Consider the following 27,015-nt stretch of genomic DNA (forward strand, 5'->3'; position numbering starts at 1 on the left):
AGACATGGAGTCTCACTCTTTTGCCCAAGGTGGTCTTGAACTCCTGGTCTCAAGGATCTTCCCACCTTGGCCTCCCAAAGTACTAGGATTACAGGCATGAGCCACGGCACCCAGTCTGGCATTTCTATTAGAGCTGAGTATATGTGCAGTATTGGTAAGTACTGCCAAACAGTTCTCCAGGTGCTGTGCCCATTTTCACTCTCACCACTACCTCATTCATTTTAATATCTCCATGGTATTTCACTGTACAGGAGTAATATAATTTATTTAAACAGCTAACAAATGATGAATATTTGAGCAATGAATACCCTCCCCTTCCATACACGTATTTGCACTCATGTACAAGTATGTTTGTAGGATAAATTTCTAGAAATAAAACTGCTTAATCAAAGTGATTGTATCTAAAATTTTTACATATACTACCAAATTATCCTCAAAGAGATTGAAACAATTAATAATATTACGATTAGTGTACCAGTGCCTATTTCAGACCTTATATCCACTGTAAATGGTCAAACCAATTAGTAAAATATGGTATATTGTAACTGTACCAAATTAAGTAAAGGTTATTAGGAATCCACAAGAGAAACAAGCTTTTAAAAATCTAACACGCAAACTTTTCTTCTTCATGAAATTAAGTATTTGGAATATATGATTTTTCAGATAAATTTTTAAATACTATGTCATGTCCCCTTGAGAAACCAGAGCAATTATGCACATTTTTTGATGTGAATGTTTGAAAAAAAGATTCATGTTTGTACATGCATTACTACCGCTGTGTTTCTCTCTAACTCTCAACACTGTTATCTTTTGAGCACCCGCTGGGAGATAAATAAGGATAGACAGCTGGCTTTAACTATATTTACCCTCCCCCATACAACACACACAAAAATCAAACAAAGAAGGGTCCTATGGTGAGAGAATATAATGCACAAAACTAAACATATAAACCACACACATTAAAAAACAAATCAGGGCTGGGCTCAGTGGCTCACACCTGTAACCCTAGCACTCTCCGAGGCCAAGGTGGGTGGATCGTTTGAGCTCAGGAGATCAAGACCAGCCTGAGCAAGAGCGAGACCCCGTCTCTACTAAAAAAAAAAAATAGAAAGAAATTAGCTGGACAACTAAAAATAAATAGAAAAAATTAGCTGAGCCTGGTGGTGCATGCCTGTAGTCCCAGCTACTTGGGAGGCTGAGGCAGTAGCTGTGAGGTTGCTGTGAGCTAGGCTGACACCACGGCACTCTAGCCTGGGTAATAGAGTGAGACTCTGTCTCAAGAAAAACAAAAACAAAAAAAACCAAATCATATTGTCTCACAAAAACATAGTTCATATTTACTAAAGAAAACAAAACCTCAATATGTCCTGAATTTATTTTTAATTTTATTTAATTTTTTAATTGACAAATAAAAATTGTGTATATTTATGGGGTACATAGCGATGTTTCAATACATACAATGTACAGTGATCAACTCAGCAGGCTGAGGTAGGAGGATCACTTGAGCCCGGGAGTTTGAGGTTGCAGTGAGCTATGATGATGCCACTGCACTCTAGCCTGGGTGATAGAGTGAGACTCCGTCTCAGGAATAAAAAAAAAAAAAAAGGTTCTGGAAGTGATGTAAGAGGGTCTCCAATAAGCAAAGTAAGTAAGCTTTAGTGAATGAATTTTGTAACGTATTACTTATCTTCATCCATGATCAAGGGAGCTGAGGTTCTTGGTAACAGAACTCTAAAAAAGTCTACAGAAGTTGTACACAAAAACTAGAAAATCATGAAGAATAAGAGGTCATATACTAGCAATGTTTTAAAGGCTAACTACATACAAAGGGAAAAACAAAAAAAACAACCACCCAAAAAAGCCCTACATCATTTTTAAGAACAAAAAACTTAGCTCTGACAGATTTCTCTTTCAGTAAGCTTTGGTAGTTACATTCACGATATAGGAACATTAATGAGAATAAATTCAAAATTTAAATTACTTACCGGCAAACACGAGGGTAATATTCAATACAATGAATATTCCACAAAATAGGCCAACTCTAAAAGTAGTCCATGCTGGTGCAGGCTATGGAGAGAAAAACAGCATTTTAGGTATAGGGCAAAATATCAAATGCATTTAATATATGCTGTAATAAATTAGTAGTGTAAGCCTTAAAGTTCTACCATGAAAATAATATTTTATGATCTGAAGTTTTATAAATCTGAAACAGAGAATCATCCTTCATCATCCTATAAACACTAGAACAGAGGTGCCAGTTAATGGAATTCTTTTATAGAAATCTGAGTCATGAAATAAACAAGATTATAATGTTAAGCATCAAATTCCAGTTGGCTCTCCATGTGCACAGGTTCCAGATCTGTGCATTCAACCAACCATGGATTGAAATTATCAGGGGGAAACAACCAATAAAAAATAACAATACAACAATAAAAATAATAGGAATAAAAATACAGTATAACACAGCATTTACATTGTATTAGGTATTCTAGTAATCCAGGGATGATTTAAAGTGTACGGGTGGAGCTGGGCACAGGGGTTCATGCCTATAATCCCAGCAACTTGGGAGGCTGAGGTGGGAGGATTCCTTGACGCCTGAAGACCTTGTCTCTAAAAACATAAAGAAAAGCTATTATCATGTCACTGCACTCCAGCCTGGGTAACAGAGCAAGACCCTGTGTCCACAAAATAAATAAATAAATAATAAAGTCTATAAGAGGATGTGCACAGGTTATATGCAACTACTATGCCATTTTATATAAGGGACTTGAGCATCTATGGATTTTGGTTTCTGTGGGGGTCCTGGAACCAATCCCCCACAAATACCAAGGGATGACTACATATTCACACACTGAGGTTTTTTTTTAATAGGAGAGAGTTAAAATGAAATTTTATTTTTATTATGTATATATCTCTAAATTTTGCAAATCAGTACTAGACTTTACATATTGGGTACAACAAATAATAATTAGAAACAATGGTAAATATAAGAATGCATTTTCTGATAGTACTTACACTATTATAGTGGGGTCATTTAAAGTGAATTTTTCAAGATATACTAGAGATTCTAAAGAGACTGGTGTATCAGAATCTCCAGAGTGTGTAGGTTCAAAAAATATTTTTCTCTATTATAATTTTATATCTAAAAAATGATTTTAAAAACTGTTTTCTAAAATAAGTATGTAATAGAAAGTACCTGATATTTTAAATGTAAAGGAAGGAGACACATGGAAAGAGATAATCTCATAGACTTAAATATTTGCTATGAATGTTCTAAAAAATTTTTATTGTTGTTAGTGATATTACACTTTATATATTTTAAATGTTTTCTAAAAACTTTCAAACCAAAACAAAGCACTGAGACGCCCTCTGACTTATTTATTATCAGTAACAGGTACCTGTATTGTTAGTTTTAGACTGGCTGCATCCAAAAGATGGTCATTCATCTTTTTCAAAAAAAAGTTATCTTTAGTTTCAAAAATTGTATAATTTATCATATATATAAAAGAATGTATATATTGTATTTAGACTGTTAGAAATGAAGCGTAAAGTGAACTATCGCCCATATTTAGAAGCTGGACATTTCCATCAACTTTGAAGTCCCCACTTCTCCCTGATCCAAATATCTTCCCTCCTCATGAGAGATAACCATTTTCATGTTTGCTTTAGCTTTACCACCTCTACACACATTCTTAAGCACCTTAATATTTTAAAATTAATTTTTAACAGCCTTATTCAAATATAACTGACATATAATAAATTACACATATTTAAAAGTATATAATTTGTATCTTTTCTCTCTTGATGCTTTTAAGATTTTTCTTCTTATCTTTATTTTCAAGCAGTTTGACTATTATATGCCTGCTTTTTAAAAACTGCTTTGTTGACTAAATTGACATACAATAAACTGTACATATTTAAACTGTACAATTTAATAAGTTTTGGTACGACAGGTAAACACCTATGAAACCATTACCATAATCAAGACAATGACCATATCCATGACTCCCAAGAGTTTCCCATGCCCCTTGGTAATCCTTTCCTCTTAGCCCAGCCCAGCCCACCCCATTTGCAGGCAACCACTGATCTGCTTTCTGATACTATTTATTAATATTAATTTGCATTTTCCAGAGTCCTAGGTAAATGGACTCAAACACTATGTACGTTTTTTTGGTCTGCTTTAAAGAATCTCAGCATAATTTTGAGATTCAAAATGTTGTTGTATATATCAACAGATTATTTGTTCTTATTGTTGAGTAGTGTTTCATCGTATAGATATACCACAAATTGCTTATCCATTCACCTACTGATGGACATCTGGGCTGTTCCCAGTTTTAGGCTATTATGAATAAAGATGCTATGAACATTTGTGCACAAGTCGTCATACGGACATATGTTTGCATTTATCTTAGGTAAATATCTTGGAGTGGTGTCTGTTTAACTCTTTCAGAGACTGCCAACCTGTTTTCCAATGTGGTTATACATTACACATTTTACATTTATACGTTTTTACATTCCACCAGCACCATATGAGATAAGAAAGTTCCTGTTCTTCCAACATTTAGTATGACCAATCTTTTAAAATTTTAGTCATTCTAACAGGTGTATATTATCTCATTGTGGTTTAACTTGCATTTCTCTATTGCCTAATGATACCAAGTTTCTTGTCACATGCTAATTTGCCACCTGTACATCTTTGATGAATTGTTCAGGTCTTTTGCCCATCTTTAAATTGAGTCATTTTCTTTTTATTGGGTATTAAATTTCTTCATATATTCTGAATACAAATGCTTTATCAGATATGTTTTGAAAATATTTTCTCTTAGTCTGTTGCTTTTCTTTTTATTCTCTTAATAGTGTCTTCTGAGGACAAGTTTTTAACTTTGATGAAGTGCTTTTGGTGTCATTTCTCAGAAATCTTTGCATAATCCAAAGTCACTAGGATTTTCTTCTAGAAATTCACAGTTTTACATTTTCATTTAGGTCTACGGTACATTAAGAATTATATGGTATAAAGAGTGGATGAAAGGGTTTTTAGAGATATGGAATCCAATTGTTTCAGCACCATTTGCTGAAAACACTATCCTTTTTCCACTGACGTGCTTTGTATATGCAAAAATTTGTTTTCCACATACACATTAAATCTATTTTTGTACTCTACTCGGTTCCACTGATCTATTTGCCAACCTTGACATTAAGTAGCTTTAACAATAAGTTTTCAAAAGGTAGTATCAATCCTTCAACTTAGTTGTTCCAAAGTTGTTTTGGGTATTCTAGGTCCTTAGCATTTCCACATAAATTTTAAAATTAGCTTACCAATTTTTAACAAAAAAACCAAAAGCTGTTAAGATTTTTGAGTTGGAGCATGTTAGATCTATAGATCAACTTAGGAAGAAATCACACCTTAAAAATACTGGGCTTACACAATATACCCATAAACATGGCATATCTCTCATTTACATCTTTAATTCTTTCAGCAATGTTTTATGTAACAGTTTAATGTAAAGTTCTTACACATCTTTTGTCAGAATTATTCCTAAATATTTCATATTTTCATGGTATTACAAATAGCATTGTTTTAAAATTTTTTGATTTCCAATTATTCTTGCTGGTATACAGACACAGAATTGATTTTTGTGTATTGGTCTTATATTCTGCAACCTTGCTAAACTCACATATTAGTTCTAGTAGCTCTTCTATAGATTTATTGGATTGTCTACATAGATCATCATGTCAGTGGCAAAAAACCCATCAGTTTTACTTCTTCCTTTCTAATCTGAATGCCTTTTATTTATTTTTCTTATCTTATTGCACTAGCTATAATCTCCAGTACAATGTTGAATATAAGTGATAAGAGTGAATATCCTTTTTTGTTCCTAGTTTAAGGGAGAAAATATTCAGTATTTCACCATTAAGTATGATATTAACTGTAGGTTTTTCATAGATGCCTTTTATTAGGTTGCAGAAACTCTTTCTGTTATTGGTTTCAATTCCATTGCTGTCAGAAAATGTACTTTGTATGATTTAAATCGTTCCAAATTTATTGATACTTGTTTATTGACACAGACAATATTATTTAAAATGCTTTTTGGGGTATAACTACTGTGTAGGTACTATTTAATAAATGTTTTTTTCAGTGTAACTGCTGCATTTTGGATGAAGCCATATGGTAGCCCAGCACATCTGAATGTCCCATATTATCAAAAAAATCCCATATTAATCATTTGATGAGACCAAGAAGTTAGCATATCAATAAGAATATAATAAGAGAGGAAGTACAGGATGAGAAAAGAAATGTAGGAAGATACTACAATTCATTACTAAGTGAAAACTGGAATCTAATTTTTTTAAAATTAAAATAACAATAGTAGCAACTACTTATAAACTTTGGCTGAAATTTCTTTAAGGTAATGAAATCAGCTATCAGACTGTGTTGATTATTCAAAAGGCAAAACCAAACCAACCCCTGGAAGCAAACACTAACCTGAGCAGCTCCCAAAGGAGGGACACGTAAACGCTTCATAGCCTTTTGTCTGTCACCATCTTCAAGTTCATTGGTCACTACAGCCTAGAATTAAATTTTGACATAGGTTACACTAAACTTGAGTGATGCATAAATAATTCTGTACCATTTCTATATTTGATATTCTGATAACTTTTTAGTGAATGTATACTGATAAAGCACAAGAAAAAAAAAATACAAGTTAAGACTACATATACCAAAGCTAGCAAATATTTACAAAAGGAGAACAGAAACGAGAAATTATACTCCTTAATATAAAACATGAATGTGATTGAAAATATATGGTAAATAAGTGGGATTACTATACCTCAGTTTCAGAGATGAGCTGGTTGATTTTCTTGCATGTATAAAATGGGGCCACTTCCACATGAGCTACTCTCCAATCTGCTCCACGAGATGTTTCCAGGATCTTGTCATGCTTTTTCAGGATTTTTCGAAACCCTGTAAAATTCAGATTCTACAGAAAGAAATGAAAAAAATCAACTATAATTTCTACCATAATCAAAGAAGATGAAAAATAATAAACACTAAGCACTAAACACTAAGACAGAGCTGACTGGACAAAGACTGAGTACTCAGGGAAATGGCAATGCTTTCACAAAAGCATTCACTACTAAAAAGATGAGACTCTTTTTTCTTATTTAATTTATTCACTTCAAGGTAGTGTGCTATAGGATTGTGAAAAAGAGTTAGTAGAGAGGAAGAAATGATCATACTTATATACATCATGGGTAGGAGCCCTCACTTTTCCTCAATTTCTACAATATACTTCAAAATACTATCATACAGTTTGAGAATTTGAATATTCTCAAATTCTGCTGTTCTTTTCCCAGCATGCACTAAAAGCAGAAAACTGTGGATTTGCAAGGTGAGATCTATAAACCAAGGGCCTCTCAAATTTGCTGATCACACATCCCCATCAGTAAAAAATTGAGCACTCACTCCAAGATAGGCTTTGCTTGCTTGCATATTTATATTTTTCTGCCCATTCTTTAATGTATGATCTTAAACCTGGCTCAGGGTGCATATATCATGACTTGGAGATAGCTTTTAATCAACTGTCCCTTTTCCCTCATTCTCAAAATAAATGTATTCTTACATAATAGACAACTCCAAAGAACAGAGTATAAAGCAGAACTTTTATAATTAACAATTATTTTTGTTTTCTCATGGAGCTTTTTTATAACGACCCAAAATAAAAGCTGCCAGAAAAGTTAATAAAATAAAATTTAACAAGGGCATTTCCATGTAACACACAAGCATAGTTAATGAACCGTGAAATGTGAATGTTTTCATAGCATTACAGGAAAGAGGAAATAAATTTTGTTTCTTTTAAAAATTAAATTATAAAGCTATGGGTAAATTTCAAACCAAAGGAATTTATCATCTATCTTATATAACTCCTTTTCTATTAAATTATTTTCCAAATAGGTTCTTCTTTATATGATATCACCAAAGAAGAAAGGAGAATTATAAAAGGGAAAGATGAAAATAAGTACATGCATTAACTTAAGATTATTGCAGATATGAGACTTTAATTACTTTTTATTTTAAAATTCTAACACTCCAGGCAATACTTTTGTTGTGTAACCTTTAGTTTTTATATGATATATCATTCTATAATGATCCTAAGTACTTGTTATAAGTACTAATCACAAGAATAAAATGGAAAAAAAATAATGTATAAGGTCTCTCTAAATATTAGTGAGATGCTTTTGCTTATTTAAATATTTATTATCTTACAAATAATCTGATTTCAACTAAATTCTTTATAGATTTAACTTCATAAAGAAACTTACAAAGAATTACAAATGAATAAATGCTTTGTATTTCCATAATTTAGCATATCCGGAAGTTCAACTTTTTTGGATTGGTTTTTTAAATATTGAGTGATATATCAAAATAGCCTAGATTTTTAGTCTCTACACACATTTGCTGTGACCTAATTTCTTTTCTTTCCCAAGAACTTTTTTTAAAATACAGATTTATTGCAGCCTATGGAAAGGATTCTTTTAGCGGCAAGTTGACAAGTCAGGATCTTTTGTTTTATGAGTGTCAGTTGTAGGAAAATCAACTGTCCAATTGCTTTTATGGAAATTTTGTTATTGGTTAGGAGGAATATAAAAGCTCTTACATAGCCAACAATGGTTGGATAGACATATATTATTTCTTATGTCTACTCATCCTATGAGAAACAGCTCTAAAAATAAGGAAGCAAACTGTTAGTCCTTGAGTCAAGGGCTACCCCTGAATATTATACGAAAGTTTTTAGAAAACTAATCTTCAAAAACAGAAGTCTTGTTAACACTGTTTTACCATGATACAAGGTTTTTAGCCAATGAGGACATCTGAAATCCAAATAGGAACCTCAAGAATAATGACACGCTGAAGATTTTCCTTTTTGGATTGACCCATTAGCAGTTTAAGGTAATTTGATTTATTGGAATTTCTCAATTACTTAAAGGTGCCATTCTCTGGGGTAAAAATCTAAGTACCTGATAGTTCTGCAGCAGGATAAGACTGAGGTAGAACTCGCTGAAGGCCAGTTTAAGGTCTTTAATGTTCCTATGTTGGACACGCTCCTCATGGGACAAGTGGAAGACCGGCTTTCTGCGTTGTCGCAGCGTAGTAACACCAGTGCTTTCTTTCTGCGCATCCAGTGACGACTGAAGCTCATTCTGAAGTGTAGCAAACCTGCGCTGAGCCTCTGCGAGCTTCTCTGTAAGAAATAAAACAAAATTGTCAAATTAGTAAGATAAAAGAGTTGATAAAAGTTCTCACTGACTGGTGAATTTTTACTATTACATAATTATTCTAAATTTGCTTCTCTAGAATTTCTAGGAAAAAAATTTACATGCAATATTTAGAGCTGGATAGGAAAAAAATATTTTGGTCTAACATCCTCCTCTCATTTTACCCTACACTTCCCTCCCAGAAAAACCTCAAATGTACCCTTTCTTTTTTACAGATGAAGAAATAAAATGTAAAGGGATACTAAGAGTGAGAATGTAAAATGGAACAGATGATTTGGAATTTAGAAAATAGTGTGGCAGTTCTCAACAGGTTAAAAAGAGTTACCATATGATTCAGTGATTCCACTCTCTTAGGTATAGACCTAAGAGAACTGAAAACACATGTTCACACAAAAACTTGTATACATATACAAACTTGTATTCATAACAGCCAAAAAGTAGAAACAATCCAAATGTCCATGGTATGACATGGATGAACCTTGAAGACACTACATTAACTGGAAGAAACCAGACGCAAAATATCCCATACTGTATGAATCTATTTATATGAAATATCCAGAATAGGGAAATCCAGAGATAGAAAGTAGATCAGTGGTTGCCATGGGCTTGGGGGAAGAGAAATGAAGAATGATAGCTAATGGGTACGGGGTATCTTGGTGGGATGATGAAAATGTTCTGCAGTTAGTGGTGAAGGTTGTAAAACCTTGTGAACATACTAAAAACCACTGAATTACATACTTTAAAAGGGTGAATGTTATGGTATGTGAATATCTCAATTATTAAATAAAGCTATTAAGAAACTTTTCCAGTCATATAGTTTAGCTCAGAAACAGGATTAGAATTTGAGCTTTAGATTTTTAATCTGCTGTTATTTATTTCCCACTAGACCTCTTTAGTTCTCCAAGACAAGAAATATAAGAAGGGATTAAGACTGGCAAATTATTTGTTAAAAAATATTACGTATATCTGGATATTTATGTTGTAATATATTTAAAAATAATACTCTAACTTTTTGTTAGAGTTAAACTAACAAACTCTAACTTTTTGTTAGAGTTAAACTAAATTGTGACAATTTAGTTCATTGGAACCAGGCAAATTTAGGTTCAAATCCTTGTCTCATTAACTAGATGTATGATTTTAGTCAAGTTTTTTTTTAAACTCTTCTAAGCCTTTGAAATGGAGATAATACCAACTCCCTCATAAGGTGGTTGTGAAGATTAAGTGAAATGAAGATTAGAAAATGCCAAGGTACATAGTTAGCACTCAATAAATAATGATGATAAATAATTATACAATAATAACGAAGTGTTATTTACAACTCATTCTTTCTCACATTTTCCCTCTTCCTTGCTTTGTATACTATCTTGTCGTCATCTAACCTTTCATATGCATTTTTGTCCTGTCTGGCACTGATTCTTCATGATTCATTGTTCTCTTAGAGAAACCACGTCTATAGGATGCTTATAAAATTCATCTCTGTCCTTAATTATTTACATGACCTTCATATTCTTAACTTTTATATAATCTATTTATTTTTTCTTTTATGTCCCATGACCTAGAATTGTATTCAAAACTGAAATCATATTTCTTTCCAAATGACTTTCACCCATCTATGTGGCTCCATCCATCTGGGGCCTGCTTTTAGCTCCTAGAGAGCACTCTTACTCCTCTCTATCTCTAACACCAACTACACCAACTACACCCCCCACCCCAGGAAGCACAGAAAATACTCCCTTCACTAAGGAGCACAGAAATAATTAGTGAGGAGAGCACATGCATCCTTGAAAAGCTCTATGTTTGCTCTCATTGTAAGCCAGGAATGGCCCTGAGAGATGTATCCATTAAGATGGGTTCCCTGATTTCAGCAGAGATGAAAGGATCCTGGAACAGAAGGGCCAGATGGCAGCACTTAACCATCAAAACAAGCCAGGTGCATTTACCATAAAAGGCAACAGGAAAAATCAGTAATCAGAATGTTTTAGCCCACAGAGATTTTTGGCTATCGTTAACTGATCATGGTTATCTTTAGGAATGCAATAAATGGGCAACCCACTAGACTACTGCTTGATTGATGTAATAAAAAAAAAAAAAAAACTCTAGGTCTGGTAGTCAACCACTTGATTTTAGTCAATGGAACAGAGTCACAGCCTCTCACCTAGTTTCTAGATCTGAGCTAGCCCACACATCCAGAGACCTCTGACTGAAGCAGAAGGCAAGCTCCCTTTTCCATGGTTCCTGCAGCACTGCCATAAGCTTATAGTATAGATCTGCCTCCAATCCTTCCTCAAAGGGTCTAGTGGCTATTTATTAGTGACTGTGCACTGAGGGAAAGGAAATATCCAGACCTTTCAAGGATTAGTAGACATTGGCTTTTGTATTAGCTGTGTACTGCCATATAACAAATTAGCACAAACTTGGTGGCTTAAACAAACCCCATTTTTTAGCTCACAGTTTTGTAGGTTAGAAGTCCAAGCATGACATTGCTTAGGTTCTCTGTCAAGCTCTGATAAAGATAACCTCAAGGGGTCAGCTGGGCTGCTTTCTCATCTGGAGCTTGGGTTCTTCTTTCAAACTCACTTGGTTGTGGCAGAATTTAGTTCTTCCTAGTTGTAAGACTGAGGTCTCCATTTCCTAGCTGGCTGTCTTCTGGGGTCTGCTTTTAGCTCCTGGAGACTACTCTTATCCCTCTTTATCTTCAACGGAGAAACTTGCTTGTGTTTTATATGTCCTTTTTATGCTTTGAATCTTTTCCCTAGGAGTAGCTCAGTCCCTTTTATTTATTTATTTTTTCACTAAAAACAGTTTATGATGCATCTTAGAGAATGCATGCTTACCTTTGCCCTTTATAGCTGGATATGTGAACTGGTCCTTACAGGTACCCATACAAAAAGAAACACGTTATAACATATTCTCAAAGTTAGACTATAAAGGTGTTTCTCTATCAAACGCTTATTCACTAAAAAAAGTAAACAGTTTGTGATGCATCTTTAAGAAAGCATGTGTACATCTGCCTTTTATAGCTGGATATATGAATTTGGTTCAGTCCCTTTTAAGGGCTCACCTGGGATAATCTCCCTTTCTTAGTCAACTGATTTGGGACCCTAATTACATCAGCAGGACCTAGGTTAGTGTTTGACTGAATAACTGGAGGAAGGTATGTGTGCACCAAGGGGAAGAGATCTTGGAGGCCATCTCAGAATTATGGTAAGCACCACAGCAAATTTCTGGAGACTACGAACACCACTGTGGTTCAGCAAACTGTAGATTTATGATGTTCAGGTGATAGATGGAATATTAGCCACAGTTAGACTCATAGCAGACCTGGTTGGTTCACAGACTCACCCTTATCATTACTTTCCCAGTTTCAGAATGTATAATTAGAATGGACATACTGGGCCACTGGTGGAATCTCCACACTGATTCTGATACAGAGGTAAGCAACATTATGACAGGAAGGGCTATGTGAAACTTCCTGGAACCTCTCCCTATCAGCATACAGGCACAGAAGTTAGTGCTACAATCAGAGACTTGAAAGACACAGGGTGATACCTATCACATCCTCATTTAATTCGCCTGCTTACTCTGTGCAGACGTTGGATGAATCTTGGAGAATGTGGATTATTGTAAACTTAATGAGGTAGTCTCTCTGATGATATGTGCTATTCTGGATATAGTATCTTCACTAGAGCAAATCAATACAGCTTCTAGCACCTAGTGTGTAGTTATACATGTCATTGTACAGCTACTCACCAGGCACAGACCACCACTGAGCCCAAGATAGGGCACCATTCCCCACTGGGACTGGCCAGCCACCTAGGGGCTAGGAGCAGGTTGACTGTATTGGATGGCTTCTACCATGCAGAGGGCAGAGATGTGTCCTCTCCAGAATGAATGCATTTTCTTTAAAGAGATAGAATCTCACTCTGTTGCCCAGGCTGAAGTACAATCACAGCTCACTGTAGCCTCGAACTCCTAGGCTCAAGGGATCCTCCTACCTCAGCCTCCCAAGTAGCTGAGACTACAGGTGTGCAGCACCAAGCTTGGCTCAAATGCCTACTTGATATGGATGTACCTTCTCTGCCCTTAATGCTTCTGCTAGTACCACCATCTCCAGGAATGCCTTATCCACTATCATAGTATTCCACACAGCCTTGTTCCCAAGCATGGAACAGATTTCATAGCAAAGGCAGAAAAGCAATGGGCTCATAATCATGGAATAAACGGCCTTTTACCACATACCCAGAAACAGATGACCTAATAAAAAAGCTTACTAAAGATGAGTTGAGAGACAAAACTCTGAAAGGATGGAGTTCTGTCTTACAGGATGCCATAATGAGACCATTATATGGTGCTGTCTCTACTATAAAGACACCCACTGTAAACATACAACTCATTGATTTTTAGTAAATATACAGAGTTGTGTAATCATCACCACAATCCAAATTTAGAACATTTCCATCACCCCATATATGTCCATCATGGCCACTGGCGGTCAATCCTCACTTCCACCCCTAACTCCAGGCAACCACTGATCTGCTTTCTGTCTCTATGCCTTTTCTGGACATTTCACGTAAGAGAATGATACAACATGTAGTATTTTGTGTCTGTGGGGCTTCTTTAAACTTAGAATAATGATTTTGAGTTTTTTGTAGCATGACATAAATGTTATACTTTGTTGCTTTTATTGCTGAATAGCATTTCATCATGAGAATATACCATATTTTGTTTAAATACTCATCAGCTGGTGGGCCTTTGGATTGTTTCTAGTTTTTTAAAACTATATAAATAATGCTGCTATTAACATTCTCATACACGTCTTTGTATGAACCATCATCTTCATTTTTGTATCATAAAGAGCCTGCATATAGTAGGCTCAATCCATGTTTGTTCAATAAATGAATGAATGACTAGGTAAAAGTTCTCTCTAGTAATCTACGTTTCTATATAGAAATGGAGAAGAGATAAAAATTTCAGGTGCATTTTGCTACTTTTTTTAAACTAGTGATTCTCTTCCTTAAGGACATAACTATAATACTTAGTATGAGAATTCCTGAGTAGAGGAGTATAAAGCATATGTACTTTGAAAAAAATAACATTCAATATTACTACAGCTACAGTATAAGACTTTCACATCTATCAAAAGGGGCATACATTTAAAAAAAAATGAGAACTATTGCTTTTGATGTCAAATGTCCAAATCTATTTTGTAATGAGACCTGTTTCCTAAAGCCAGATCACCAAAAAGCTCAAGCATATGGGACTGCACAGAACCTGGAAAAAGGTCCCTGTGTGTACAGAAATGTATACTTTGATCTGCTACTGAAAATCTACAAAAATACTTATAAAAATAAAAATGAATATTTCTAAGCAATTTTATAAATACTGATGAAAATAGCATATTTTGGCAATAAATTCCAATTTCTACTCATGCCAGTAAATAACTCTGAATATCAGAGAACAGATTATTATTTTAATAACATATGCTAACACCCTAGGCCTCATATAAAATATATGATAAAAATTTCCAATAACCACTCAAGAATTTTCAAATCACCTATGTGTCCCTAAAAGAGCAAAAATAAGGGCTATCAAGATCTTTTTTGTTTTCACCAAATTTATCTTTTTCTTACTTTTAGAAAAAGTTATTTCAGAACTACAAGCTATCTTCAGAATAGCAAAGCTATTATATTGTTATGCAACTGAAGAATAATTTTTTATAAAATAAAGTTAGTATCCTGGAATATTTTTATTATTTGTTTATCTGTCTTTAAATGTTACTATCTTGTTCATTCAATTTATGGACCTCAGTGTTATTTGAAATACAAAGTAAGTTTATATGAATGTTGATCCATCATAGATGATGCCGGATAGTTAACCTTGTTACATTACACACAATTTTTATCTACTTTTCTATGGAATTCTTACTGCTTGAAACTGTATACCTCTAACATTGAAATCTGAAATCTGTGTGTGAATAAAACATCCTATTCTGGCCAGGCGCGGTGGCTCACGCCTGTAATCCTAGCACTCTGGAAGGCCAAGGCGGGCGGACGGGTTTGAGCTCAGGAGTTCGAGACCAGCCAGAGCAAGAGCAAGACCCCGTCTCTACTAAAAAATAGAAAGAAATTAGCTGGACAACTAAAAATATATAGAAAAAATTAGCCAGGCATGGTGGCGCATACCTGTAGTCCCAGCTACTCGGGAGGCTGAGGCAGTAGGATTGCTTGAGCCCAGGAGTTTGAGGTTGCTGTGAGCTAGGCTGATGCCAGGGCACTCTAGCCAGGTTGACAGAGTGGGACTCTGCCTCAAAAAACAACAACAACATCCTATTCTTCCACATTTCTCTCTAATCACCAACTCACGCCTTACTATGTTGTAATTCCAGCCTCAGCAGACTATTTGTTACTGTCCTCACCCCCCAATATGGAATGTACTTTAATGCCACTATGCATCTGGATAGAGTTTTCACATGCTCTGGAACACTACATTTCAATTCCCCCTGTGGCCACCCCTAAACACACTCCTCCAAGAATATTTGGCAAATGCCTATGAATTTTCAAAGACCAGGTCTAAATTTCCCTTATTCTGGAGGCTTTTCCTTAATCCCCCTCTTTTCCGGCAAGTAAAATGAATGTCTCTTCATATAAATTTCCACAGTACTTTACAAAACTCTTAAAATATTATTATATTGCACACAAACTTTAAAAAAAAGATGAAATTAGTAAATAAACACAATAGATGTAACTAGTAAATAACACTATGATAATTTTCTATTTTACTATACATTCCATTCATATTTTTAAAAATTTACTGGTGACCAGGTATAGTAATGCATCGTAAACGATGTTTGGTCAATGACTGACAGCATATCAGACAGTGGTCCTAAGAGACTGTAATACCATACTTTTACTGTACCTTTTCTACGTTTAGATATACAAATACTTACCATTGTGTTACAATTGCCTACAGTATTCAGCATAGTAACATGCTATACAGGTTTGTAGCCTAGGAGCAATAGGCTATACCATATAGCATAGATGTGTAAGTAGGCCATACCATCTAGATTTGTGTAAGTACATTCTATGATGTTCGCAGAATGACAAAATTGCCTAACAACGTATTTCTCAGAACATATCCCCACAGTTAAGCAACACATGACTATATTTTAATTTCCTGACTTATTGGGTCACAACTTGCAATTAAAAAAAACATTAATTTAGATGATATTCCATCTGTGAAGATGCCATTTGGAAACTGTGTTGCTCATGACCACGGACATTCCTTATTATTTCTTTCAGTCTTAGAAAGAAAGAAAAGGAAAAATGGGGGGGAGGGGAGAGACTGAGAGAGGGAGGGAGGGGAGGGGAGTAAAGGGAAGGGAAGGGGAGAGAAGGGAAGGGAAGAGAAGGGAAGGGAAGGGAGGGAGAAACAAAGAAGGCAGGAAGGAAGGAGAAAGAGAATATGGCTAGTTTCACATGGCTTATTTTTAATAGAAGCCTATCAATCACCTTTTATTTAACAAAAAGAAGAAAAGTTTATTGTGGATAATACAAAAATTATTGTGATTTTAAATTTTTATCAGGCATGTTAACAAGCAAGCAAGACTGGCTGCTTTATAATTTCACTTCCCCTACTACAATCCCTACTCCTTTAATTGTTCTCAAATAACTTATTCTACTGTAATGAACACAACAGAATCATGATACAGGAAGAAATGCTAAGACCTGGGAATTTCAAACAATATTGCAGACCTATGACCACCCTAATTAAATATATATTTAATCTGCACTTTAACACAGATGAGCAAAGAGCAAAACCAGCCATCGAGTCATAGTTTAGATATGTGGATACTAGATACATATACCACTTGCAAAATGAACATTTAGTGAAAGAGATTCTTGTGTTTCATTACACATACTTAGTGGTATAACAATACATAGTGCCTCAAATTCCTTTTCTATAAAACAATATAAATCAATAACAAAGAAGAATAAATATATAGCAAGACACTGTAAAACAGAATTATAGGAATAACAGAAAGAACCATATAATAGAAATAGTTCTATGATCCAATTGGTCTTGCACTTACACAAAGCCAGAAAATATTTTACAGCTAAGAAATAAATGTTTCTATTATCATAATTTTCCTACTAACAAAATACCAAGGTAATTTCTTTCCTTCCCTCCTTTTCCCTCTCCCTCCCTCCTTCCTCCCTTCCTAGTAAAGAAAGGAAAAGCATATAACACGGCTATGAATTTCAGGCATAAGTGAAGCCAAAAAATTAGGAGAGGCCAAAAAAACCTGAAATTATTTAGAAACAGAGGAAAAGCACTTAACTACTTAAAACATCCAACCACTAAAAAGGGCTTGCCTGTTTTGTAGAATATTAAAAGCAACACAAATATTCTGAGATTTTTTTAATGTAGGCACATAACACTGCTTAGAAGTTAAGTATTTTGAATGAAGAGAAAAGGCAAACTGGTTTGGGAAAAGATGTGACAGGAAGCCATCAGTTGGATCAGCTGTCCATTGGAAAAGGACATTACTGGTCACCACAAAAAAAGTTTCTAATACTATAGCCTTCAGGATTGATACCATTTTAAGTGATAGAAGGGACTAGAAGACTTCCAGGTTAGGGATTAGCAATGTTTCCACCACAAAGGACCCCTCCTTTTCAAAATTCCTCTCTCCTCCCATGGTCTTCAAATACTGAGAGATTTTATGTATAAATCTAAATAAATGTCAATTTCTTATTAACCAAAAATACATAATTAATAACAAAGAGTAATCAAATAACTTACATCAGGTTTTCTGAATATTGAAAATAGCTTCTGACTCCAATATTCTGAATATGGAATACTTCTGTGGAACCCCAGGGGGCTGGGAATCAATTTGGTTGTTTTACAGGCAAGTGCATGGAGGCCTAGGAAGGTTAAAAAAAATCTTTTTTTTTTTTTAAAGGTTCAAAACTTCAAAATGTAATTGGTTAATAACAGAATTGGTATGAAAAATATCCAAATTTTGTTAGCATTCATTCTATGTTTGGTTTATTTGGCTTTTTTGGTGTAATTAAAAATAGACATAATAAAATATTACAGCAATTTGTTTCAGGCATTTAAAGGTTTGAGTTAAAAATATCTCACTTTAAAACTGACCATTTTTAGCTGACTGTTCAATTTGTGAGATGTAAGTGGGTGGAGGTGGGTTATTAAGCTGCACTCACCCCTGTATTATTTATAGTTTTTCATGTGCCCTAGTGTCTGAGCATTGCAGTCTACAAGACAATCTGCCATGGAAAAGGTGACTAAATAAGGAGAAAAAGTGATAGTCTAGGACAAGTGCCAAATTCTATTTCTGTCAATCACGTACTCATATTACCCATCATTTCCTGAGCTGGCAAAAAGTCAATCTGGAGACTATCAATTTGTACCTATTCTGTGATGACATCAAGAGATATGCCCCAATGGCCCTGCCAATACACACAGAAAAAGGAAGTTATTAAATCATAGCACCCAAAGTTTTAATGGTAGCTAACCTAAAATTATTTTTGAGAAGTAATCTTGTCTAAGATACCATTTTTCAAACTGAGGGCTACAATCCAATATGGGGTCATGAAACCAATTTAAGGCATCATAATCAGCATTTAAAAATTCAAACAGAAGTAGAAAAATACAGAGAACAGAATATATTACAAGTACTAAGGATAAGTATTATTTCATGAAAAAAATTTTAAATTATTTAAATATATTGTGTATTCACTCACATAAATGCATATAATCATACATAAAACATGTATATCTGTTCATGTGTACTGGGCTATAATGTAGATGTATTTTTTCACTGTAACTCAAAATATAAAAAGTACTACTATGAGTAGATACTTATTTTTCTTTGTAAACCAAAAATTTATGATATAAATTATCTGTTCTTTGAAACATAAATCACCCATTTTAGAATTGTACTCTTGGAGACTCACTTTTTCAAAAAAGTCACAATAAAAGAAAAATGCTAATAAATTTGACTTTATGTATTTTTATATTTTTCATTTATAGTCTCATATTATACCCAACAGCCTTTTCTTAATCTAAACACTGCAAATGCCCTCCTCTTTTAGTCTCCTCCTCTTCCATCTATGTGGTTGCCCTCTCCTTTGTCTATATTGCTGGTTCCTCTTTATCCTTCTACCTCCTAATTGTGGGAATTATCTTTGTCCTTGGAACACTGCATTCCCTTCTGTACATTTTTCTCTTGCAGTAAATCTACCTTTTTGCCTGGTTTCAAATAATATTTCTATTTTGTCTTTGCCCTCCAGGTGCTGTAACCTGGTGAAAAAGACAGGCATTTATGCCAGGCCCTTTCATGGCTCTTGCCCTTCATAAACTGTTCCCTCTGCCTGGGAAGGAGTCCAGCCATAAATGAGAGATGAGGGGGAGGATCTTGAGTTAAGAAATTTGCCAGGCCGGGCGTGGTGGCTCACGCCTGTAATCCTAGCACTCTGGGAGGCCGAGGTGGGCGGATCGTTTGAGCTCAGGAGTTCGAGACCAGCCTGAGCAAGAGCGAGACCCCATCTCTACTAAAAATAGAAAGAAATTATATGGACAGCTAAAAATATAGAAAAAATTAGCCGGGCATGGTGGTGCATGCCTGTAGTCCCAGCTACTCGGGAGGCTGAGACAGGAGGATTGCTGGAGCCCAGGAGTTTGAGGTTGCTGTGAGCTAGGCTAACGCCATGGCACTCACTCTAGCCTGGGCAACAGAGTGAGACTCTGTCTCAAAAAAAAAAAAAAAAAGAAATTTGCCTGCTTGTTTATTTTCTGTTTGACGGGAGTGACTTACTAAGGAGACTGAACCAATCAAATGAGAAGTTAAATACACTTTTTCAGTAATTCTTAGAGGAAATAATTACTGGAGCAAGGTCTTGAGGAGTTGAAATTCAGTCAGTAGTTGTAGAGATCTGCCATGGAATGAAGAGCGATATCTCCTCTACAAAGACAGGAGGAAAATAAATAAAGATGAGAAAGTCTATAGGTATTTGGGGGAGGGCTGGCACAGATCTGCATGGCATTATACATCAACAGACGTTGATGACCTTTATTTTTATTTGTAAAGTAAGGGATACAATGAGTGTAATGGAGAAGATGATGAGGTTAGAATTCAGGAGAATAGCATGAGGTTTAGAAAAGCCCTTTAGAGTGGAAAAGGACAGTGATTAGGACCCACAGGCAGCTTTGAGGACATAGTAAAGGTTCAGTAATGAATTTACAGTGGTTCCAATTTGTTCTGTTGTCCTAAGCAGCCGTAGGGGTAGGCATGAAGAAGGTAAAGTGTGGAATGGTTGATTTTTACCAGGCAGACACGATGTAAGGCAATGTGGATAAAGGGATTAAAAGCACAGGGGACTAAATGGGTAAAATGATTGACAGAGAAGGAAGCAATTCTGGGAGGGGCATGATCTACTGGAATAAAATGAGAGAGTCAAGAAACTTGAGGTTTGTGAAATGGAAAAACAGAAATAAGAGAGTAAAAAGCTTAAAGGCTGGGAGAGTTGGTCACAGACTCTTATACTAGGGTTTGGTATTTTAGAGGAGAGCAATTCTGGGTAATAGGTATAGCCATGGGTGTATGTGGCCAAAGTACAGTGTAACTGAAAATGTCCACAAGGACAATGAAGTCATCCAGGGTGATACAAAAAATTAAGATGGAGATTTAGATTGGGAGCCAGTTCTCAATGAACACCCAAGAGGTCAGGAGATGCAAACAAATAGGAGTGGAAGATAATAGAATGCTCTACAAAATACTGGATGCTTAGAAGATACATTTTTACAGGAATACGTAGAAATACTGATTTGGAATAATAATGGTAGCTAATAGAATGCTGGACTGAGCTTCTTGTCTTCTGGCAGCTCCTTCTTACAGACTCTTTTTTACCTCTCTCCATTTCCTATCTCCTATTATGTCATAAAAGAGAATGAACATCCTCTACATGAGAGAGCTGCTGAGAAAGGACAGCTGAGTAAGATGCTTCCAGAAGTTGTAGACAAGCAAGGAGAAAAATCATCCTCTTTAAAAAAAGAAAAAACTAGTAAAGTCATGAAACTATTCATCCTTAGACTAACCCACATTACTATTTGGTTTATGATTAAACCTAGTTATAAAATTATGGTATTTCCAAAGTCTATGCCAAGAGATGAGGGTATATTCTCAATAATCATGGCTGAAATAAAAGAAAATTAAAATCTCTAATAATAATATATTAATAGTAGGAATGTAATTTGTATATTAAATATGAAAAGGAAAAATAGAGAGAACAATTTTTGATATTACATAAACCTATATGCTAATTTTTATCAATTACTGCTCAAGGAATAGATACATTATATATAATAGATATTCCAGTTATTAGGTTGTAAATTTAGCAGTGTAACAAGAACTGTGTGTAAAGTTTCCAGAGTCTGGATGAAATGTCCTTCTGAATCTAACTCACTTTGTTGTGATTTTGTACCAATGAAAGTACCTCATTATCAACTAGGTTTCATAAAATCTTAATGTCTAAGTTAGTGTTCTAGAGCAAGGTTTCCAAAATTTTTCATTATAAAGACATTGTTTTATTAACATATAACAAGTACATTACAACATACATTATAAGAAACAAAATTTAAAAGGGTCAGACCTAAATAGAAGTTCCAGTATTTTCTTCTCACATTCCAGTGGCATGTTATAGGCACTACTACTCTGGAGACCAGTGCTTTAGAGAGACAAATATGAGTGTTCTAGGCAATGGAAGGGCATAAAACTGACACAACTAATAAGCTAGAACTATGTAATTTAGCTCTGGATAAAATGACAAAACGAAGTTTCTGACTCTTTAAAGATTTGGGGCAAAAGTGAAGCTCTATTGAGGTACTGCCTCACAATGAGGCTCTCAAACTCTTTTTGCTGCAAGAGAATAGGCAATGATCACATAAAGTTTAATTACTGAGGGACCGGATGTGTTTTTATCCCAACTAAAGAAATCATCCCTTAAGTGCAGTATAGTAAGGAAAAACAAGCCTCGATTTAAAAATGTTGATCAGAAGTTTAAACAATGACATGGTAGAATTTTTCCTTCCCTAGCAGCACAAACTGACTCCTGTAATTACTCACCTGAATAGAATGTGTTGATTTTGGCAAGTTCCTTTTCACAGGTTTGGAAAAATTTTTCTTCAAACTTCGCAAAATACCTCTTTACTGTGTCCTCATCTGTAACTGAAAGGCAAGGCAAACAATATTTAAATTTAATGTCTGAAGGCCACTTGGGAAAACTAAGGAAATAAAAAGTAATCACTTCCTTAGTCTTCAAAATGACAACTTGATACATATTTCTCTGAAAAAAATGAATTGTGAACCCCATATTAAGAAAAGACTACTAATAAAAGGTTTCTTCACAGAAACAGAACTCTTTAACTGAATGAGACTCTCTAAAGTTCTACTGTAATAAATTTATAATGTTGGAGAAAGTAAGTATTCTAAGACATCAGAGCAAGAAGAAACTATGTAGACAGAAGAGATCAAGGAAGAGTCAAGGTATTGGAAGTTGAGCTAAGTAGGATTCATTCAGCAGGAGAATGGATTAAATGTTTCAGGAAAGAAAAAAATGTAAGAGCAAAGGTATGAAAACATGAATATATAGTATGTTTCTGCAAAAAAAAAAAATGAGTTGATTTTCTTCTATGTTAAATTGCTATCTACTCATTTTTACTTTAGCTTCACCACATATGTGAACTGACGACATGTAAATTGGATGTGCTTAACCTTCAGGAGCTGGGCAGTAAGATAAATGAGCAAGTGGATGATTGTGCAAGTGTGGAGATAAATGACAACTGACACCTTCAGGATAAGGAGTGGTATAGATTCTGGCAAACTGGAAAGCATTATGTCCATCTAGTTGCTGCTATTTGGTGATATGGGGCCCAATTTGTCCAATCTTCCAATTTTTCAGGAGAAGCCATAAATATAGATATTTAAAAAACACTTTGTGGGCCAATCAATATATATTTCTGCTAGCTGGATCTACTTTGTGAGTTGTGTCATACAGCATATCAATCTACCAAATCCCTTAAGTACAGATACATGTAGCTTCAGAAACTCCAAGCCTAAAAGGGGTATGTTTCTTGCCCAAGTGAGATTTGACTAGACTCCCTGGATGCTAATCATAATATGTTACAGAACTATCCTATTTCTGGATCTCTGGGGTACTCTAAGCTTGAAATGCGTAGGAAAAGTATAAGTTCCTTACTATCCCCAAAGTGACCCAAATCTTAGTGCAGTTCCAGAAACCCTTAAATAATCTACCTGTCTAGAAATAAGGGAAATGGGATTTCCCTCAGGAATATGGAATACGCACACATACAAATTTGTAGTACCATAGATATTTTAAAGAAAAACAAAAGTTTAAAATAAAGTCCTAAAAAGCATGTTGAATCTGTTCATTTAATTTGAATAACACATATATAAAAAAATTAACACTGCATAAAACTTTAATTTATACAAACCTACTTCTCCATTTCATATCTTTAGACCTGAGCAGATAATGCAGGATATTCTATTGATTTTGCAGTAAAAAGGGAATGCCACTGTAAATTTGTCATGTAAGCTCGGCAACCTAGGTACAATAAAGGCTACAGCTGCCCAAGGCCACTTAGAATTACTTTTTCAAGCATAAAGCAGGTCACAGGTTTTTTGCTTTCTTTTTTTGTGAAGATGACCTTGAGTTAAGGAAGCTCCATGGTAACACATACTGCTCTTATAACAGCATCTAGCTATAGCTGATTTAAAATAAGAAGAGTAATACTGATTCTACTTAATGACCTTTTTATCAACTTTATTTTATTCTCTATTGTTAAGAAAGAAAATCCAAACGCAAAACATGGGCTTGGTCATACTTACTTTGCTTCCCTATTAACAGACAACTTTGATTAACATAAAGTAATAGAAATAAAGTTGTTCAGCAAAGTGATTTAAACATAGCTTCTGTTCTTAAAATAATTTTAACATATATTAATATGTTTTTATAGAGGTTGCATATTCAACATCAAGTATATAAAATTTTACCCAGAATTTAGAAACAAAAAAATGCAGGCTCTGAGAAACTAAAACATACATAATAAATTTTATGTATTAAAGCATGAACATTCTACTCATGAATCAGTCTCCTATGAATTCGTTTCCTCACTTTAGAGATTGCTTTACCTAAAATACCAGCAGTCTGTTACCCATTTTTCAGGTTCACATATAACTTAACAGCCACAAATCAGAAGAAAGTAGAATAAAATTACAGCACAGCAAGAGATAATAACTAACAGAAAGAAAAGAGGTAAAAAACTATACATCAAAACAGCAAGAATAACTTCACAAAAGAAATTAAATGAAAGACAATGCTCTTGTCCTCTCAGATTTCAAAAGACTTGGTGAACTACTGTAATGAGAAGTACATTATTGGTTAAAAAAAAATTAGAAAAACACAACAAAAAGAACAGAATTGAGAATCCAGAAATAAATCTGCATATACATAAAAATTTAGATTAAGATAAAGAGGGTTTTAAATCAGTGAGAAAAGAATGGATTATACAACACATAGGGTTGGGCCACTTGGCCATCCACTTAGAATAAACTCCAAATGGAATTAAAGAAATGATATTATAAAATACTAGGAAAAAATAAAATATTTAAATACTTTTCCATGGGGAAGGCCTTATTAAACACTATAGAAAACACAGAAACCATAAACGGAATGATTGACACTTTCACAAAATGAAAAATTCCATTCCACAAGCTACCATAAGCAAAGGTAAAAGAGAAGCAGTAGAGATATACATCTGCAACATTTAAAATAAAAGATTCACATACAAAATATATTTTTTAAAATTCTTACAAATGAATATTTAAAAGATATTAGATTCCACAATAAAAATGGGCAAATAAGAGCAATTCATAGAAAAAGAAATAAAAATGGCCAATGAACAAATGAAAGGATACTCAACCTCCTAGATGTCACATAAATGCAACTTTAAAAAAGGAGCTATAGGCCGGGCACGGTGGCTCAAGCCTGTAATCCTAGCACTCTGGGAGGCCGAGGTGGGTGGATCGTTTGAGCTCAGGAGTTCGAGACCAGCCTGAGCAAGAGCGAGACCCCATCTCTACTAAAAATAGAAAGAAATCATATGGACAGCTAAAAATATATATCGAAAAAATTAGCCGGGCATGGTGGTGCATGCCTGTAGTCCTAACTACTCGGGAGGCTGAGACAGGAGGATCCCTTGAGCTCAGGAGTTTGAGGTTGCTGTGAGCTAGGCTGACGCCACGGCACTCACTCTAGCCTGGGCAACAGAGTGAGACTCTGTCTCAAAAAAAAAAAAAGAGCTATAATTATTCAACCATCAGATTGGAAACAATTTTAAAACAGTGATATCATTTCGGCAAAGGTGGGATAGATGAACACTCTCATTCCCTGTCAATGGAAATGTAAATTTGTAAAGCCTTTTAGGAAGACAATTTGGCAGCAGCTATCAAAATTTTCAATGTTCAATCCTATGTGTAGCAAATATAAGGGAATCTCTGAACAAATGGATGTATTTGCAAGGATGTTCATGCACCATTATTTTGAATAGTGATAAAGAAAACAAACTGATGTCCAAAAGGGGTGTGGTTAAATAAATTATGGTAATATTATGTAACGCTACGCAGTCATTTAAAAAACGATATACATACATCCTGGTATATATGAAAAATTTCCAAGACATACTGTTGAGGAAAAAAATTAAGTTAACAGAATATATATAGCATGATTCCATTTATGAAAAGTATGTACATAAATTAATATTCATAGATACATTCATAGAAGATTGGAAGGATGCATGTCAAACTGTTGATTATGGTTACTTCCTCTGAAAGATGAGTAGGTATGAGAAGGATTCTCACATTTTACCATCTTCAATTATTGTACTGTTTAAATCCATTACAATGAAAAAGTAAGGCTAAATAAATTATATTATATAATAAAGGGTACTATTAACTAGAAGAAAAAAAGAAACATGTCACATCCAAACCTTTAAATCATACACAGTAAAAACTAGCTAACTAGCTAAAAAGAGTATCTATATCAGAATCTAGGGGTACACAGAATGATTAAGCTTTTCATTTCAGTTATGAGAAGTTGGTAGAATGATTTACAGAACATCAACTTCTATTATAAGAGGCTTCCTATAACCTATCTGCTGAATAATGTTAGAAATTAGTAACTCTGAATTGGAGAACCAGAGAATTTCAGTATTTAGAAATCAACTAGCCCAATTCTCTTATTTTATAGGTGGAAACTGAGATACAAAGAGCCTTAATGATATGAATTTTCCCCCCTCTAATAGCAATATAAATTTTATAGAAAAATCATTGTATTTTCTTATTATAAAATAAAGAATATGTACATATTAATTATATGAAAGTGACTACTAAGTGTTACATGGGTGTTATGAACTGAATTGTGTCTCCCCCAAATTCGTATGTTGAAGCCCTCAACTCTCTAATCTCCAATGTGACTGTATTTGGAGATAGGGCCTTCTAAGAGGTAATTATGGGTAAACGAGGCCTTAAGGTCAATGGGGCCTTATTCTAATAGGACTGGTGTACCTACAAACAAAGGAAGAGATACCAGAGACACCCTGCCCTTTCCTCCTCCCTCCATCTTTCTGTCCAATCACACACAG

General features: G+C 34.6%; 1 protein-coding gene across 2 annotated transcripts in view; it reads right to left on the bottom strand.

Annotated features, from left to right (window-relative positions):
- Nucleotides 1–27,015, bottom strand: part of XPR1 (xenotropic and polytropic retrovirus receptor 1) — a 138,025-nt gene that overhangs the window by 50,676 nt on the left and 60,334 nt on the right. For both annotated transcript variants that reach the window (XM_069459296.1, XM_069459295.1), the window contains exons 3-7: nucleotides 22,421–22,522; nucleotides 9,019–9,242; nucleotides 6,831–6,980; nucleotides 6,485–6,568; nucleotides 1,986–2,067 (exon numbers count right to left, since the gene is read on the bottom strand). In XM_069459296.1, the coding sequence (XP_069315397.1) occupies nucleotides 1,986–2,067; nucleotides 6,485–6,568; nucleotides 6,831–6,980; nucleotides 9,019–9,242; nucleotides 22,421–22,522 (642 nt within the window). The remainder of the gene's footprint in view (nucleotides 1–1,985; nucleotides 2,068–6,484; nucleotides 6,569–6,830; nucleotides 6,981–9,018; nucleotides 9,243–22,420; nucleotides 22,523–27,015) is intronic.

This window comes from Eulemur rufifrons, chromosome 27, assembly GCF_041146395.1.
Source record: "Eulemur rufifrons isolate Redbay chromosome 27, OSU_ERuf_1, whole genome shotgun sequence".
In the NCBI taxonomy this organism is placed as follows: domain Eukaryota; kingdom Metazoa; phylum Chordata; class Mammalia; order Primates; family Lemuridae; genus Eulemur; species Eulemur rufifrons.